Source organism: Mugil cephalus, chromosome 1 (assembly GCF_022458985.1).
Source record: "Mugil cephalus isolate CIBA_MC_2020 chromosome 1, CIBA_Mcephalus_1.1, whole genome shotgun sequence".
Taxonomy (NCBI): Eukaryota; Metazoa; Chordata; class Actinopteri; order Mugiliformes; family Mugilidae; genus Mugil; species Mugil cephalus.
The window spans coordinates 43,472,215-43,490,225 of NC_061770.1; the positions used below are offsets into that span (position 1 = coordinate 43,472,215).

General features: G+C 43.1%; 1 protein-coding gene across 7 annotated transcripts in view; it reads right to left on the reverse strand.

Moving 5' to 3' along the window:
• Positions 1 to 2,871: 2,871 nt before the first annotated feature.
• LOC125008163 (RNA-binding protein with multiple splicing-like) overlaps positions 2,872 to 18,011 on the reverse strand; it is a 36,471-nt gene continuing 21,331 nt past the window's right edge. Inside the window, exons 6-9 of one of the 7 annotated variants that reach the window (XR_007112848.1) lie at positions 16,451 to 16,578; positions 14,478 to 14,541; positions 5,833 to 5,956; positions 2,872 to 5,220 (exon numbers count right to left, since the gene is read on the reverse strand). Coding sequence is in view for 1 of the 7 variants with exons in the window: in XM_047585277.1 (XP_047441233.1) it covers positions 14,479 to 14,541; positions 16,451 to 16,578 (191 nt within the window). In the remaining 6 variants the exon portion in view is untranslated. Of the gene's footprint in view, positions 5,221 to 5,826; positions 5,957 to 14,471; positions 14,542 to 16,450; positions 16,579 to 18,011 lie in introns of those variants that run through there. The other 6 variants (XR_007112846.1, XR_007112852.1, XR_007112850.1 and 3 more) reach the window with 6 other exon arrangements.

Here is an 18,011-nt window from a genome sequence, read left to right on the forward strand (position 1 = left end):
CAGGTGGATTTCAGTGTGGATTAAAGGGAAAAAAAAGGTAACTCTTAAGTCAAATCTAGTCTTATTATAAACTGCTAACGGAGTCAGGCGGCTGGCTACCACAGGAGTCATGAAATTACGCCACTCAGTGCACAAAAGCATTTACTGCCTAGCTGTAACATCTGTATTAATACAGAAGAGTATTAGGACCACCCATGAGAAAAAAAAAAAAAAAAATGAGAGGATAGGGCTGGTTCACAACATTTTCTATTGGCTGAGAGAGGAATTAATGTAGTAGACTGACTAAGGATGGACTATTTTACTCTGATGATGAGTAAATATTGTAGAATAATCCCACAATAGTAGTAAAACAGGTTAGCATGGGCCTGTGTTAGCACTGCCTGCTGATGTGGAAATCTGGGGGTCATTTACAGCCCTTAGATAAAATAAATAAATAAATGAATGAATGAATAAATAAATGCTATTTATTTTAAATAAATAAAGGTTGTTTCATTATTTATTTAGAAGAAATGGGGCAATTGTGGTTACATTTATTTTAGACATATTTATTCATATTTAAACCGCTGTCTGTAATGTCAATAGCAGCTAACCAGCTACCGTAATACTTGTAGTCTGCGCTCAACATTTTTGTTCTCGTTCATAAAAAACTAAAATTAGGGACAATTTTGGGGACAGGTGTAGTCGAGGACAGGTCATCCAAAACGGAGACTGTCTGGTCACTCTTAAAAAAACAACAACAACAATAAAACTACAGGGTACCTTTTTTTCGCACAAGTCCACTAGTTCTGCCGCTTCATTTTTCAGATATTTCCATCTTCACCAGCCTGAAGTGACACAGTGGCATCATGTATGTTTAAAAGCGCTACTTTCAATCTGGTCTGAAACAGTGTCTCGCAGCGTTGTGAACATTGTGTAATCAAATACACTGTATATTAAAAAAATATTATTATATCATAAAAAACGGTATTTGGTATGAGCCAGTTTACTGTCCAGCCCTATGAGAGGAGGTCATTTTTTTTTCAATCATGCACTTTGACAAAAAGGTTAAAATACAATGTTGAGAAAAATGACAAAATGTCAAGAAAAAATTGAAATACAATATCAGAAAAAAAGTCAAATTGTCAAGAATAAAGTGAAAACACAATATCGAGAACAAAGTCAAAATATAATGTCGAGAAAAAAGTCGACTTAGCCTTAGTAACAAAGAAATAATTTCGCTTTTAGCTCACAAACACAGTGTAGTTTTCACTATTAGTACATTTTTTAAGAGATTGTGCCGAAAACTGTGACTGTTCTGAAGGATAAACCACATTTTTCCTCCTTTTTTTCTAATTGGTAACACAATAATAAAGTAACTTAGCTGACACGATTTAGCTGTCAAGCTAATGCTAATGAAGTTAGCTAAGCACCACTTAAAATTATTCCTCACCATTGTAGTATTATAATCCATTAACGTCAGACAGAACGAACCCCGAACCTCAATGGACATTTCGTGAATTTTATGTTATCTTTTACGTTTATTTACACTTCTTAAGACGTGTACTAGCCTTCTGGTTGTTAGCTTGCAGGCTAAAGGTATTTAGCTACTGCAGGATATTAAGAAGGTAGCCAAGTTGCTACGGTAACACCTCTGTCGCACACATACTTAAGTCACTAAAGGTAAAGCGAAGGTATAAAGCTTCTTAATTAATCTTACCTCCCATTTATTCGATAGGCAAGGCTCTCTTGAGTATTTCTGCCCTGGTTTACCTGGTGTTTTGTTGTAACACACGGGTGTCAAACATACAGGCCGCGGGCAAAAAACCGGCCCGCCAGAGGGTACAAACTAGGCCGCGGGAGAAATTTGCAAAAGCAAAAATTACATAGACATTAACCGCACTCTTATTAATAAAAGTAACTGCTGTTCTTAATATGTTCACTAGGGGTCGCACTGTAAGAGATGCGGAGATAACACAACACTGAGACAACAACTAATGCGTTTTAAATGACACAGCTCACAGAATCCCAGAGGCAGTAAAATAAACTTGGCGTTTTTGTAAAGTTGGCAGTTTTCCGTCATTCTTTTAGAGACTGTGATCTGGTTTAATCCTGCACATGGCTTGAGTCTGAACGCTACGGGGCACAGTGGAAGGAGCTTGTTACCCGACTGTGAAGCTGGAGATGAGTAGCCCTTCGCCTGCAGCTCTTCACGTAACAGCTCATTTTAGGTGCTCCTCCATCTTCCTTTCCTCCCTGCAACATTTCAAACTCACCCCATCCAAAAAGAGAAAAAAAAAAAAAAAAACATGGCCTCTGTCCTGATTTGGAGATTTTCGGCAGTAAATGCTAAATTCAGTAAGACAACTCGATGCATTTCCTGTGATGACTTCATAATAAAAGTTCTGCTTGCACTGCAACAGTACAGCATGGCAACAATCTCATAACAATCTAGTTTCCTGATGACTTAGCATTCTGCTTTCATTTTTATCTGTTTATAGGGATTACCAGAGGAATTTATTTTTGCACACTCTTTCCAAAATATATAAAAAATACTGCATTCTGTAAGATTTTGTATGTTAACATAGCGTTAGCATAACAACATAATTAGGAAGTCATTTTTGAATTACTGTTACAATATCAATAAAAACATCAATGCGCTTGCTAAGAATTATGTTTTTCCTTTTTTTCCAAAAATGTTCAAATATGAATTAAGCAATTATGCTGTCAGGCTAACAAAATTTAAATGTTACTCTTAGAGAATGACACTTAACTTAATAACATAATTGCTGGTTTTGTTATATTTTGACTCATTTAGAGCATTTTCACAGACTCAGTCAGGACTCCACATTTCAAATATTGTGTTTGCAAAGTGTAAATAATGCAGTCATGACAGCGGGGATAATGTCAATCTTTAATGGCTGATGGCCTGAAATGTCTTCATTCAACATTTTCATAAAAACTCATTTTGATCACCCTTTTTTTTTTTTTTAATGTTTCAAAGAAACCTCTGCAATTCACCGAAATACAGTTTTTTCTCCTCACAGCGGCTAAAGTACATAAATATCAACAGTACTGTATGCATCGAGAAAAAGAAAAGAACACACATGCCGTGAACATGCACAGAACACACAGCTACGCACACGGTATACTGAAACAAGCAAAGGAATATTTTTTCATTGACAGAAAGGAGGGATCATCATATTCATTTCCAGGAACTTCTGTACCGTACCGCTGGCAAAACACAAAAAGATCCGTTTGTTCTTTTTCTTCTTATTTTTTTTTTCTCCTCTGGATTTCACAGTGAATTATGTAGGTAAAACCGTATTCACATATCACATACAGTATGCTCCAAACGGACACATACAAAAAAAAAAAAAAAACGAACAATGCTCTAGAAAAATTACCAAATGAATATACAATTAAACTTACAATAATACTTACAATGAATTATATAATGGGCATCTTCTATGAACTTTAAAAAGACTATACCCATAAAAAAACACACACGCACACACATTTTTATAAATACTTGTTCTAATAAATTTGGTGCCACGCTCGGCTTAAAAAATGTCTTTCAAAGCAAAAACCGCTTCAGAAAATCAGATATATATGATGCATATTATTATTATTCATTACAAACACTGACTACTGTATTAACCAGTCCAATATGATTGTACACACCTGGGCTAAACATCACAGGGAGCGTCGTTTTCTTTTCTTTTTTTTTCCTTACAGTTTCTGATTGTCACATCCGTGTGAAATGTGACCTAACCTTATCAGAACAGCAGACGAGTCGCTGTTTTTAAGAGTTTTGGCGTCAACGCGTCACAGAAATATGATCAGTGGATGATATGTCATACAGCAAAGACATTATTGCAGTCCCAGAGAGACAGGAGATTACAAAAGACTTTTTCTTTTTTAAAACACTCCAATTATTTGTATGTAAATTCCGACTTAAGAAAAGCAGGTTGAATCACTTTGGCTCCCTAAAAATAGACAAAAGAGGCAAATTGCTTAGCGAATATGCTTTCAGATGCAGATTGGCTCTTTGGAGTGACACCAAAAAGGGGACATGCAGCAAAAAAATATTGTCGTACTTCATAAGAAATCAGACTGAGGACTACAAAGCAGTCAAAAACGGAATAATTCCACTAGCCTAAATAGCTCTCCAGTGTAAAATAAAAATGCCTTTGGTCTTTTTTGTTTCTCTATACTGCGCCGCTGTCCTCCCGCTACACAAAGAAGGAGTGAAATCCTAATAATAGCAGGGCTCAGTTCGCCATGTATTGCCGTCTCTGGGGTCACTCTACCTTCACCGGCGATGGCTTGTTCCTGTCAATGCCTCTTCTATTTTTTTTTTCTTTTTTTTTTTTTTTTTTTTTTTTAACACATCTGATTACCTCCGACCGCAAAAATAATGAGCTGGATCAGGTGTGTTTTGTCACAGCGCAGTTGACTACACAAAGGACTTCTGTGTTTGACACCACACAAAAGAAACAAGAGCAAACCGAAAAATCCACGCAGCACGTAGAAAAGACGGGGGCCGCTTTGGTTTAGCAGGGCGACTTATCATCCTATAATGGCACAAAAAACAAAAACAAAACCAAAAGCATAAAAAAAAAAAAAAGAAATTCCTCACACACTTGACATAAACCAATCAAAACGTCTCAAACATTGTCTTGATTACAAAAATACCCTTTTGTATTTCTTTAAAATATCTAAAAATGTACAGCATTGTTTTTTTTTTCCTTTATTTTTAATTTTTTTTTTTTTTTGCAAAGTCATGCTTTGACATGTATTTAATAATCATAATAACATTAATATGAATGATATACAGAAAAAAGTAATAATTATAGTCATATAACAACATTAGCAAGTAGCGCTTTAGCCACACTTCCGTACGTCTGGCCTTGCAAAGTGGCTGCATAAAAACGTGTTTGCGCTCCCTCGGTGGTCCGCCTCCGCGCTTGCATACGCAGAATGCAAAGAGGCGGTCGGTCGGTGTGCACCTTTTCGCCTTGCACGCCGGGTACCTTTCACGGAGGTGTCAGAGGAGGTGTAGCCAAAGCGCTGCCTGTAAAGCTCAAATATGTAACAGTATATATATATATATATATATAAAAAAAAAAAAATAATAATAAAATAAAAAGAGTTGGAGGGACTTTGGGGAGGGTGAGGGGGCTCGATGTGTGATGGAGGCTGGGGTCTAGTATGTCCTGAGGCCCATGAGGCTGCTGCTGCCTGGGAGACAGAGACAGAAGAGAAGAACAGGGGGGGGGTGGGTGGGTGAGGTTGCCATGGTCACTGCGCATCATGAACCTTGTACACTAATGAAAACACAGGGGGGGGAACCGCGCGGAACGTTCGCACGACACGTTTCTCCCGGAGAAACAGAACCTGGACGCGCAAAAAAAAAAAAAAACACATTCCGTGGTTTCTCCTCAATCACTCGCGCTCGTCATCCTGAGGCCGAGACCCCACACACACACACACACACACACACACGCCACAAATATGTAATACCGCCATTCTGGGTTTGTTTTCGAAACACTTCCTGTTGGGCAAAAAAAAAAAAAAAAGCTCAAGCATGCACAGATGAAAGCTGACATGGTGTCAATACGGCTCGGTGCCGTTATGTTCACTCCAGCAGATGTCTCTGGCGGTGTGATGCGCCCTCTCCCCGCCTCTCTCGGGCTTTCACACCTCCTCCCGCAAATCTACACTCTCGAGCCCGACGCCGCGCCCCCGCGGGGGAAGGGGGGGCGCCGGCTCTGTCGGCGAGGCGCGATCTACATCTTTCCGCCCTCGCCTGTTGGGATCAATGGTCGTGAATTTCCCGAGCCGCGAACTCACCGACGGTGCGCTGCTCCGAGGGGCCGGGGGTCAGGTCAGTCCTCCTGGTTTCTAATAGGACACGAGAGGTCAATCAGCAACGCCCCGTCACAGCCGGCCACGGCCACCATCACACATCAGGAACCTGGGGACGCGGAGCAGACTTTTACCGGGCGCACACTCATCACCGACACTGTCGAAGCTGTTGTACTGAGGTTTCAGTTCGAGTTTATGCACATGTAAACTGTGGCTCTGGTCGACTTTTTTTTAGGATGCCGCGTGCAGGGCTGAGCTGAGGACAGCAAAATAAAAACTGAAGGTTGCTAGGTTCCTCCTGCGATATGGAAATGGTAAAAAAAAAAGTAAATTCAAACCAAACAAGGCGGCGTGACGAACCCGTGGCATCACCTGAGAGGAGTGACTAGAAGGAATGCAGTGGACTGGGAGAAATGCGTCTGCACGAGATTCTCTAGCAGCTTTAAAACCGCAGCAAACTGTAGCCGACTCTTTTTTTTTTGCAGAGTCAACCCATACGACGTGAAGCTTTGGCATTTAATGCTGGAGGGGCATGATACTCACACAGCACCGGGTTTGTAAAAATGCTGAAAACAACTGATCACAATTATGAACCACAGAGCCACCCTCTCATAAGTGCTGCTTTTTGTTACACTTCTTGTATGTTGTATCTTGAGTTCACGTAGACTAAAGCAAATATCTATTAAAACGTGACACACACACACACACGCGCGCGAAGGAAAAATGCTTTATTTTGGGGGGGCATTTTAGGCTTTTCCTAACTGCGCTGAAACCAGACGGGGATTTAAAGCTCTTCCACCGGGACAACATGTCAGCCAAGTTTAATATGGAGGAGATACTCCAGGAATGCACTAATGTCTTTCCATGACATCACTCAGATATCTTGACTTTTATCCCCTAATATACAACGACTTCCATAAACACTGGAAGCTACGCTCGTAGAAAAGTGAACACGATAGTGTTCCGTTAGATGCTCCCCTCTCATCTTTGTTTGTGAGGCCGGCTCTCTGTTAAAATACCGCGTGTTCGCTCCAAGCCCGAGCTCGCATTACTCAAAAGCAATCTTCTCCTCGAAGCTTCTTCCAGACCCGCGGAAGTCACCGTTCCGCTGCCGTCTCTCCCTCGGACTCGTTTCGACAAAGAGTATCTGACGACGATATCGCCAAACCCGGAGTTCATCGGTGACACAGGACGTCTCGACGCTGCGCTTCTGTCTAAAAAAAAAACGTATCTCCCACGAACGCACCACTACGCACACATACCACACCAGCAGCAGACGAAAAGGAAAGGTCAACCCCTCCAACCAATGCCCCCCACCCCCACACACAACTCCAGATGTGCCACCAAAAATAGATAGCTCTTGGAGACCGTGGTAACTCGGGTTCATGGGGGAGGAAGAAACTCTTTGGAACAATAAACAATTAGTAAAGCAAACATGACCTTCAGAGACAGAAAGAAAGAAAGAAAGAAAGAAAGAAAGAAAGAAAGGAGACGGACAGACGGACTGGTGCAGACGGAGAGGAGAGCGGGGACCGCTAACCGTTCAGAGAGCGGTGGGTTTTCTGAAGGGCCACGGCTGGCCTGGCTAATGCCCCATTGCGCGTTCAATCAGGGATGAGGGAATCGATGCGCCGCACAGCCGCTCGGCTAAACTGATGCGACGCATACTTCCAGATCACCCCGTTTGTTCTGGCTGAGGCGCCGAGGCTAAAGATTGGGTTGATCATTGAACACGTCCGCGCGGATTAGGAAAAGGTTTAGTGATTCGCCGGCTTAATGTGTTACATCCAGTAACTCGGCCCGGGCGCATAACGTGAGATACGCAAACAAGCCGTGTTTGAGAATGTGGGAGGTGACTCGCTTTCTCATGAATGTGTGGGCTGTTCGATTTTTTTTTATTATTTCCTTTTTTTATTTATTTCCAACCGGGTTCCAAGTAGCGAACGTTCCTGTGGGTGTGATCATTAACCTTGTTCTGTAAACGAACAGGACCTACAGACCTTTAAAAAAAAAAAACACATTAATCAACTGGTTCCAGGCTCTAAAATTTAAATAAATTCTTGGTAAGAACATTTGATTCTTTTGAGTTTTGTGACAAAATAAACAACCATTTGTTAACAGTTGCCGTGTAGGGGGAGTCTGATAGAGGGAACATGGAGACATTGAAAAAGTTACTAGTCCTTTCACCAGTTTTCAGTTTTTGTACGTACTTACTTCCTCCACTTATTGATTTATGTTTTATCAAGAAGAGAAGACGTCTGACTGCCCTACTACAGGTTTTCCATGTTGTCTAACGTCACATAGGGGGTTAGGACTTGATTAAATGTTGGAGCCCAGTGGCTGGTTGTCAGCAGAAGTCCAGTCAAATCAAAATAGGTTCACCCATTAACTCATCGTACATTCCTGCGACATTGGAGTAGGGTTAGGGTTAAGTAGGGTAAAGTAAATAAATAAGTAATTTGTGGGACGACCTTATGAAAGACACGAAGGATTTTAGGATTTTGCAAAGTGCACAGGCGTGATATTCGTGGTAATGATTACACAACACAACTGATTTCCATGTTATACACCACCAGTCAAGAAAGTGGAAAAAAAGGAAAGGAAACCAACGTTAGCCTGGAAATGAAGGATGAAAACACAAAATGTTCCACAACAATGTGTAGAGAATATATGGTTAAGGAGCCACAGCACCCAAAGCTGCCCTGTAAGACGTCTACCTGTGCCGTGAAAAAGACCCCTGTCTCAAGCCCCTGTAATCCAGGAGAAAGCCTTTAGGCCCCGGCTGTGATTCTCACATACCAGCAATAGCTGCTGGAGCTGGGTGGTGATGAATGCAGCTGCTGACATGTATCTAGCTCCTGAGATCCGGAGCTACAGTGCGGCTTCGCTGTTCGTGTGTGTGTGTGTGTGTGTCTCTGTGTGTGTGTCAGCAGGGGAGGGGGTGAAGGAATAAAGTCCCCCCTTCCTTATTACAAAGGGCCCCAGCTGGCCCTCAGCTCTCCTCCAGTGGGAGTAAGTCCAACGCCGCACAGGAACCATTGGTTTTGTCAGGCTATTGGCCAAAAAAGCTCCTCGGGGCAGACGGCCAGACTGCACACACACACACACACACACACACACACACACACACACACACACACACACACACACACACACACACACACACACACACACACACACACACACACACACACACGAACAGGCATGTTCGTCTCTGTCAGGGTCACACACAAGCACACATGATAGGGGTTCACACCCACCACACTCCCCCGCCGTGTCTTGTCAGATGGAAAATCCGGATTACCTTTCCCTCCGGTTCACTAAGCATTAGTGCCCACTATTAGGTTGTCTTTGGATGTAGTCCTGTGTCAGAGCGGGGACGCCGACATAAATTCAGCCCCGACAAACAATCGTTGAATGTCTGGGCTTCCTGGGATATTACACGAACAAAAAAATTTGTCTTTTTAAAAAAATAGCGTGCAGCTTCCTGTTATGAGAGGAGACGCAGAGCGGTTCTTCCCTGGAGAGGTAGGCTGCCAGGTGACAGGACGACTCATTACGAGTCACGGCTAAACACTACCTCACTGGCAGCTGTTCACACATACACATTCAAGTCTTCTGCGGTTATACTTCCTAATCCGATCCGCATACTCTGACCGTGAGCGGTCCGCGTTCATCGGATGCCAAGGCAACCGCTGACCGACCACAAGCCCCCGCGTCCCTCTCCGTGGACGGCCCTCGCTGCGGCAGTTAACCGTCGCCAGCCGCCTCCGGCATTAATGACCGCCGCTTTTCGAGCCGTCGGTTTCAGACGGATTGTACAACAGTGGTGCAACGTCTCTCCGTAGCCCCGGCTCAAGTTTGTTCTTGTTGTGTTTAAAAATGTTTCCCCGCGTTTCACAAGTGCTCGGCGCAGCCGATTGCACAAATAAGTGTCGTCACAGTTTGCTCCGAGGCATCGAGTAACTGCGGCTTGTTGATCTGACTGTATCCATTCAACAGACAAGAAGGGGCCAGAGTCACAAGGCCTGGTAGAGATGAAATGTTTGTTTGCAAAGCTGCAAAACGTCGAGGATAAACCAAGCGGGAAGGTTAACTCAACAATGAGCTTGCTGGTGGGGCTCCGGAGCAGATAGTGTGTCGCTCAGTTTTATTATAGCAACGCGAAACATTAGCCTTCACGTAAAGAAATCTGCATTAATTTTGTTGTGTTTGTGGACGCTGGGGCGGAAACGTCCAATTGGAAAATAATCTCTTTTAATTAGGGATAAATTCTGCATTAGACTCTGGTACTTACAGTATAAACACTCACTTACCAGTTCATTATAACTGCATTATGAAAACAACAGTTCTGTAGTACAACCCCAATCATCACTATCATGATGTACAATTTAGTTGTAATTCAATTGTAAAAACATGAAGCTAAGTCTGTGACATCAGAATGCACTACTGTGCCTCACGTTTACATTTCAGTATCTTGTTTGAGGGAAGTTACTGGCGTGTTCTGTGGTTTTACAGAGACATGTTCGCTGTCACATGGTTTTCGAGTGTGGTTTGGAAAAGCAATATTACACGTGAGAGTTGTCATCCAAACAAAAATCGAACTAATAAATAGCTCCGGATTTGTTTGTACAGACGCCACCCAGCAGAGACGGCTGTGGTTCCTCAGAGCAAAGGGGCACGGTTTCTGGAACGATGTGGCGCTGCCAACTGAGGTGTAATTTGTCAATTTGTCAAGTGGCGTTAACAAAGTATGTTTCTCCTCAGTTGTTCTGAGATGGAAGCAGAAACTACAGACACACGTAGGCTAATAATAAATCAGCACGTTAGAGGTGAGAAAATATATATTCGTTTTTAATTTAGACAAGTTAAACATTTTGTCTTGTGTGAGGTCTTGGTGTCTGGGCATGTACCAACGCCGTACGGTGCATAATTTGTGTTATATGTGTGTATCTCTGAAGCAGGCGTGTGTAATCATAACAGCATTCTGACTCCGTCCTCCACCGCTAGCCGGATGTGGGGCTGTTGTTGTTTGGCTGAGGGGCTAATATCCACTGGGGCAGCCTGACCGACCAAATGACTTCCTTCTGGTTTGATAGAGGAGTAATTATTTCCTCCAAGGCCCCTCCCACCTCCACTCCCTTCCTCCTTTAACCCCCCGACAGAAACAAGATCCCCGAAACGTCTATGGACGAAAATTATCTAGAAATAGACAAACAAGTTATGGGGAAGATTAGAAGGGTTGCTTCGGAGGATTAGCGCCAATCAACAGCTTGATGAATGTTAGCCTACTTGCTACCGCCACCCACCCACTCCACAGTGAATCCCCAAGGGGCTGGGAGAACATGTTTCTTCCTGTCCCGAGACACTGGAGGGAGGGTAGCGGTGGCAGTGTGACTGGCGCCACGTGCACACACACACACACACAGTCAGCCAGGACAGACACACACACAGTCAGCCAGGACAGACACACACACTAGCAAGGGATTTGTTGTGCTTTGTGGTTTTGTTTTTCTGCAAGCACAACAGCGTTCGGTTTGTCTCAACCCGGAGAGTGAAGCGCACATGCTGCGTAGCTCATGCGTGGTTACAGCTGACTCATGTACTTATCGGGGCACTTATTAGAAGCCGACTGCTCCGTGCGCCGTCTGCAGCTCCACTAAAAGTTAATTCATCTGTAATTTCTTTTAAATAAAGCCCTATGTTAATCTTTTTTTTTTTTTTTTTTTAATAAAGATTCATAAAAATGGCCCTTCCGGCAGTACCCAGGTACCTCAGCTGTTCATGGCGCATACTCCACATTTACGACCTTTCGGATCCTCTACCTCTCTCTCGGCCCCCATCCCTCTTTCTTTTTTACAATTCCCCGCCGTGTGCTTCGTCATGCCGCCGAAATGCCCAAAAAAGGGGAGTTTTTTAAATTAAAACATGTATTTCATCCTGCCAGGCTTTGACAAAATGACAAACAAGTCCTAATATCTGCTGTATGGTTCCAACAATATTATAGAACAATATTCGGTGTTTATTATGGCAATGCTTGAGCGTGAGCTGAAATAACAAACTTCCCCTCGCATACGAGTACAATAAATATCAGACGTCCTTCCATGGGGCAGATCTGTGGAGCCAATCGTTTCCTCAGATCCTCAATAAAGCTCGGCTTGTGTAATCTTAATAAACAAACATTTCAATGTGAAATGGGGATTTTGTTCCAAACTCCCAGAAGAAGAATCCCTGTTGACAAAGTTAGTAATTAGCCATTAGCAGCAGGGCAATATATATAATTCAGGAGATAGACTCAAACGGCTCTTCAAAAGGGAGTGAATATTGAACAGGAATAGTCTTCGCTAACACATCAGGTCACAACATCGTATCAGCGTTGATAATGTTAGAGATTGCCAGGGGGACTTTTATAGTACCGCGGGACATAAACGCTGTAACCTACGCACATAGCCTGCGCCGCTGGTTCATTCTGTAAAAACACCACCCAAACACAAGTCGAAGATGGGTCTTTTTCAACAACTGGGTCAAGTTTTGTTTCTACTTGCTGCTTCACTTCAACGATGGCGACTCAAAGCGATGACGAAATTTCACCGTAATTTCACAGAGGACGAGTCAAACAAATGTTTGTATCTCCGAACCTCCTCAGTTAACAGTTAATCTTTGTGTTACGTCTTACAGCTCTTGTGTTCTGCATTGCCGTTATGCGTAGGTACATTTCCAGGGAGGTGCTCCAACATATCATCTAAACTGCCCATTAGCCCGGAAACCAACTTCCCACAACCACAAAATTTTGTGGTGGAACGTTTCGAGTCACAAAGATCATGAATGTTAGGGGGACCAATCACTAGTCTGTAGAGGATCAATGAAATCACCTGCGGCATTAAAGTCGTCCATGCTTTCTGGGCACGTGGGGCTGAATTTGTTCATAACAAAGTTGCTCCGATTTGTTGTGGGACCATCCAATTGCTTGGACAGGTATTTTTTTTCCTCACTGTATCGGTTGAAACATGCCCCATAAAGAAATCCCAATGGCGCAACTGCGCCATGCCACAACAACCCCATAAGAGATTAAACTTTCTAGGACTCCTATAAGTCTGTGTAGAGATTAAGATGCCTTTTGGATGACAAGTGAAACTTAATCAAGTTCGGTTAAGTGGGCCAGGCAGGCCATGACCTGGATAAGATGTAAAGAAGCGTTAAATGTCAGATATTTAAGGGGAGTACACACAGGAAGAGACTTGCAGGGATATGGCAACAAGAGGCCGTGGAATTTTAGGGGTCGCAATAATAAGCAATGAAGCCATTAGTGACACAGAAAGGCACTAAGCTGAAGTAATTTGATTGACACATGATGCAAACACAGAGTTCCAGAAACATTTAGAGTAAAGAAACAACCTCCGTGACATTACGACTGTCAGGTGAACACAGGTGGAAGGACAGATGATATAGTCTTTTCAAATGGACAGTGGTGACAGCATGTGTGTGACAGGAATATACCAGGAACATTTGGGGTGGGAAATATACAAGAGATAGACCAGGAGTCTGGGAAAGAACGATTTGGGAAGTTATCCATGGAAACCATTTGGTAAAAGCAAGTGTTTTCACAAAAACATGTGGCTACCAAAACTCTACAACAGAATAAGTTACGACTCTGACCAACTATATGATGCAGTAGGACAGAGCCAAAGAGGGAACACAGCAAGCCACAGTCTGAAGAGCTTTGAAAGTTAGCAAGAAGTCAGTTAGCTATGTTGGTGTGACCATCATCACCTTGAAGCCTGGCAGGACAGATTGATTCTTGCAACGTAAAAGACGTACATGCAACACAATTAAAGACTACAAACAGCTGTCAAAAAGTAAAACGTCCACTATTTAATCCTCTACTGTGCCGAAAGAAAAGCAGCACAAATGTGTGATACTCAAGTAAAGTGTCCGTCCTCAAGTACAGAGTGACTTTCACCGTTAGCCGTATTAAAGCTACCTATCAAAGCAGCCGGCATTAGCATTTTAATCATATTTGCAGAGGGCTTGTCAGTCTGCTTTATTAAAACGTCGGCATTGGCTCTCATTGCATATTCTGTTTGACTCGCTCGCGTTTGATGCCAGAGATCAACCACACAACATCAATGGGAAAAGTCGACCCTCTGTACCCTGTAACCTGAGCTGGGAAAATAATGGAGTTCCCTTTTAGATCGCACCTTTCATGTCTTGTGCCTGTTGTGTGGGGAGTGGACGTGGTCCCATCGACTGGTCCGGGCTTCACGCTCCCACAGTTCCTTCTAATAACGGGCTAACGTTCTGCGTTAGCGCGTACGGGTTTGAGGGGAACGAGAAGGAGCGCGACTAATTAGCGGTTTCGTTTTGACAGTTAGCTGGATGGAGGTTTTTTCATGTGAGGTTTGAGGGCAAAAAGAGGGTAATAAGTTGAGGCGCAGGGGGATGCGTATGGAGCTGTGATATCCCCGAAACATGTTTAGGAATGTATCTGGTCCCGTTTATACAAAGTGTCATAACATTTACTGCAGGATATTCAAACCGCTGTACACTTTCTGGACATAGCAGGAAAAGTGTGTGTGTGTGTGTGTGTGTGTGTGTGTGTGTGTGTGTGTGTTGTCGTTACTCACACATACTTCAGCAGAACTGCCTGGACTTCCATCCCTGAGGAGTTCCATCTGCAGGTGGGAGCCAGCGGATCTAAACATACATGATATTAACATAACATTACTTTAATATGAATTCAGCTTAAAGGATAATTAGGCCAGAGTGAATGATGGGATTTCTTTGTTTGTGGCAGTTTCTAAGACTAAAAGCTTTACATGTGGTTTTATATTTGAAGAAATACTTACAAATATGTATTTACTTTGTTAGCAATGATTCAAAGGCTGATGCTGCAGCTAGCTTGGCTGCGTCCAAAGCTAACAAAGTCTGTCGGCCATTTTTTTAACGTCCTGGAAACCTGTTTTAAAATGCTGATGACTCGCTCTGCACAAAAGGGGGAGTACACTAATTTCTGCATCCAATGAAAAGCTTCGGGCGGCGCCTTTTCAAACAATCGGAGCTAAACACTAAACACTATTCAACACGAGAAACACCTAAATAAGCAGAAACAAACAGTACTCCGCTCTGCTTATCATTTTATAGTTTGTTTTGACTAGCGAATCCAAAACCATTGTTGTATGTTCACTCCGAGTCGACAGCAGCCCTTTAACCAGAGTGGTGACCTCATCTCAGATACATCTCATTTAGATGTTGATTTGATCATTTATTTTCACGTGAGTGCTCTGAGACCCTTTTATATGCAGCATCTGTATGCCTCACATGAGTATCTCCTCAAGGTCAAGAGACGCTGTCAAACAGCTTCCGCTACACACAAACCCCCGACTGAATCCACAAAGCCAGATTCTCCCCGGGTGTGTCAGTGTGAGCACACACATCGGAAGCGTATGGAGAAAAAAAAAAAAAAATGCCAGCTATGCGGATTCGACCTGCACTCATTTCAAATTCTGACATCATCTGAGGTTTGGGTAGTGTCTTTGCTAGGGGGGGTCTTTCCACTTAAATAACCTTAGTTACTGCATTATATGTGGAAATATATTCTCCAGCAGAGATGCGAGATACCACATGAATGCGGAATCGGGGGAATCGAGAAATAGCGCATTTAATGCTGAGACTGTACGAGGGTCAGCCTGCACCAAACCGGCTTCCTGAGAAGAATTTAAAGAGATCGATAATGAACCCTCATGTGAACTCTCAGTGGAGCCGTGCAGATTAGAAGACCTCGATAAACCGGATCACGGTTGGTTGAGAAGGAGAGATTTAATTAACGAGGTGTATAGGCGTAAAACGATGATGCAATCCTGTTTTTAAACGGGAGTTTGCAGCTGTACAGACGTCTGAAGTGCCCAGAAACGTTTGCATGTTACCTAAATTTTTCCACTTCTCTACCTTCTCTTGATCCGGATTTACTCATGTTTCCTAAACAGTTATTATTTTGTTTGCAATTCAGTTTCTGCTGAAAGGAGACATTAAGTTTAATGGCACGGTGAACAGTTCAGATCAGTTTGATTCGTTTCCTGGAAGCTCGTGGAATCAGGCAGCAGCTCCTCTCAGGAGGAGGGTAAAACAAACATTACACGTCTGCAAAAATGGACTTTAAATTAAATATTAATAAACGCCCTAATTTCACTATCAATGTAAAAAAAAAAAAAAAAAAACTATGTCTGATTCCTGTTCTTGTCAGTCAAAGCGGATGAACATGACCGAGCAGTGTGAATGAATTTAAAAACTGCCTGCTGTAAGAAAACGGGTTCGCCTATGTGCCTTCAAAAGAAGTTTAGCTAGTAGATATTTGATCCCTCGTGACTGTGCTTACGCTTCGCAGTGAATCTGCACTTCTGTGAATCTGCAAAATGACAGGGTGACTGGGTGGTGTGTGCTCTGAGGTGCGTCAGTGGGATGGAGCAGAGAGTGATTTCGGGGCCGACAGCAGCAGACGCTGGTGCGACGGGCTCAGGAGTAGGTGAGGGGGTGGTGGTGATGATGGTGGTGGTGGGTGGGGTTGGTGGGTGGGGGGGCGCGCGGGAACGTGGGGTCTGCAGGTTACCTGAGCGTGGAGCGAGGAGGGGTAGGTGAAAGCGGGTGGAAGGGCCGGCGACAGCTCCGCCGGGTACAGTGGGTATGACGCCCACACGTCTGGGCTGCTGGGATATAGAGCAGGCACTGTGAGCTCATCTGTGGAAAGAAGAAGAGGAGGAGTGGAGTGAGGAGAGTGGCAAGTGGATGGGGTGGGTGGGTGGCTAGAGAGACAGGGAGGTGGAGGTGAACGGTGACGGTGGTGACTGTGGAGGTGCGCGACGGTGGGGGAGACGGAACCGTCTGAAGTCGTTTCCTCGCGGTTTGTTTCTCGCCGCTCAATAAAACCAAACTATTTACACAAACTACGTTCAGTTACAGCCTGTAAAGCTTTGAATTTTTCCACATGTTGAAGGTTTGAACCGAATGATGCATTGAGAGGGATGTTTTTGTCCTCGCAGCTCTTCCAAAAACACCAAAAACATGGCAGCCAAAGATGCAACGAGCAGAAAACTGTGAGTTTATCAGCTCAGGACGAATTTGTCTGTCTCCTATCTTAATACCTACATTAATAAACGTATTAATTCAAAAGGAAAAGAAGAAACTGTGAACTGAATTTCAGTTTACCGGGTTACAAATGACATTTATACTCCAACCAGCTACACAAGCCAGCAACAACAAATATCACATCCTCAAATCCGCCAAACATATTAGTTATGTTGAATAAATGATGTTATTTCTCCAAGTTTTAATCCCACAGACCTCGGTGTTAAACACAATGTCTTCTGGCTATTATGTAACATCTGGTATATATATATATATATATATGTGTGTGTGTAAGACATAAGCCTGAACACTTATGTATGGCTGCAGCATTTCTTGCTTTTGTCTACCACTAACTACACTGAACAGCTGCTTTACAAATGACTGAGAATTTAATGTTAAATATGGCACCTTTGCCATTGAAAAACAGCATTTGTACCATGTGAGAATGGAAAGCTTCACAGGCATCGCAACACACTCTTGAATTTCAGGAGAACGCTCGAGGAAACCATCTCAGACTTAACGATTTACTCTCTAGGTCAGGTGCAACGTGAATAAAAGAGCATGGTGCACGAGTGAAGAGACAGTGGCGACTAGTACAGAGTGAACAAAAAAAACAAATAACTCATTGGAGCACCATCCTATAACCGTACGAGTTTAAGGGGTATTTCCCTGTGCTCTTGGTAATTGTTTATCAAAGCATGATCAGAAAAATGGCTGATTTAAACATCTCTTATCAGGAAACGACAGCAATTTCTCTCCTGGTGATTACGTCACGGTTTCATTAATCGTTTCCTTCCATTTTCCTCTGGGGCCTCAAGTACACACCCTTTCTCTGGCAAAAAAAAAAAAGAAAAAAAAATCCAAGATAAGAGCGGTTTGGTCATTCAGGAAGAATGTACTACCACAGCTGGCCTATGTTTAACTATCAATGGCTGATTCTTGCAAAATCCTTAACTCCTAGCAAAATATTTAACTAAATGGAAAAAAAGGTACAGAGGTGCATTAGCAAAGTCCATACACGCCTGGTACTTAAAGGCCTCCAGTCA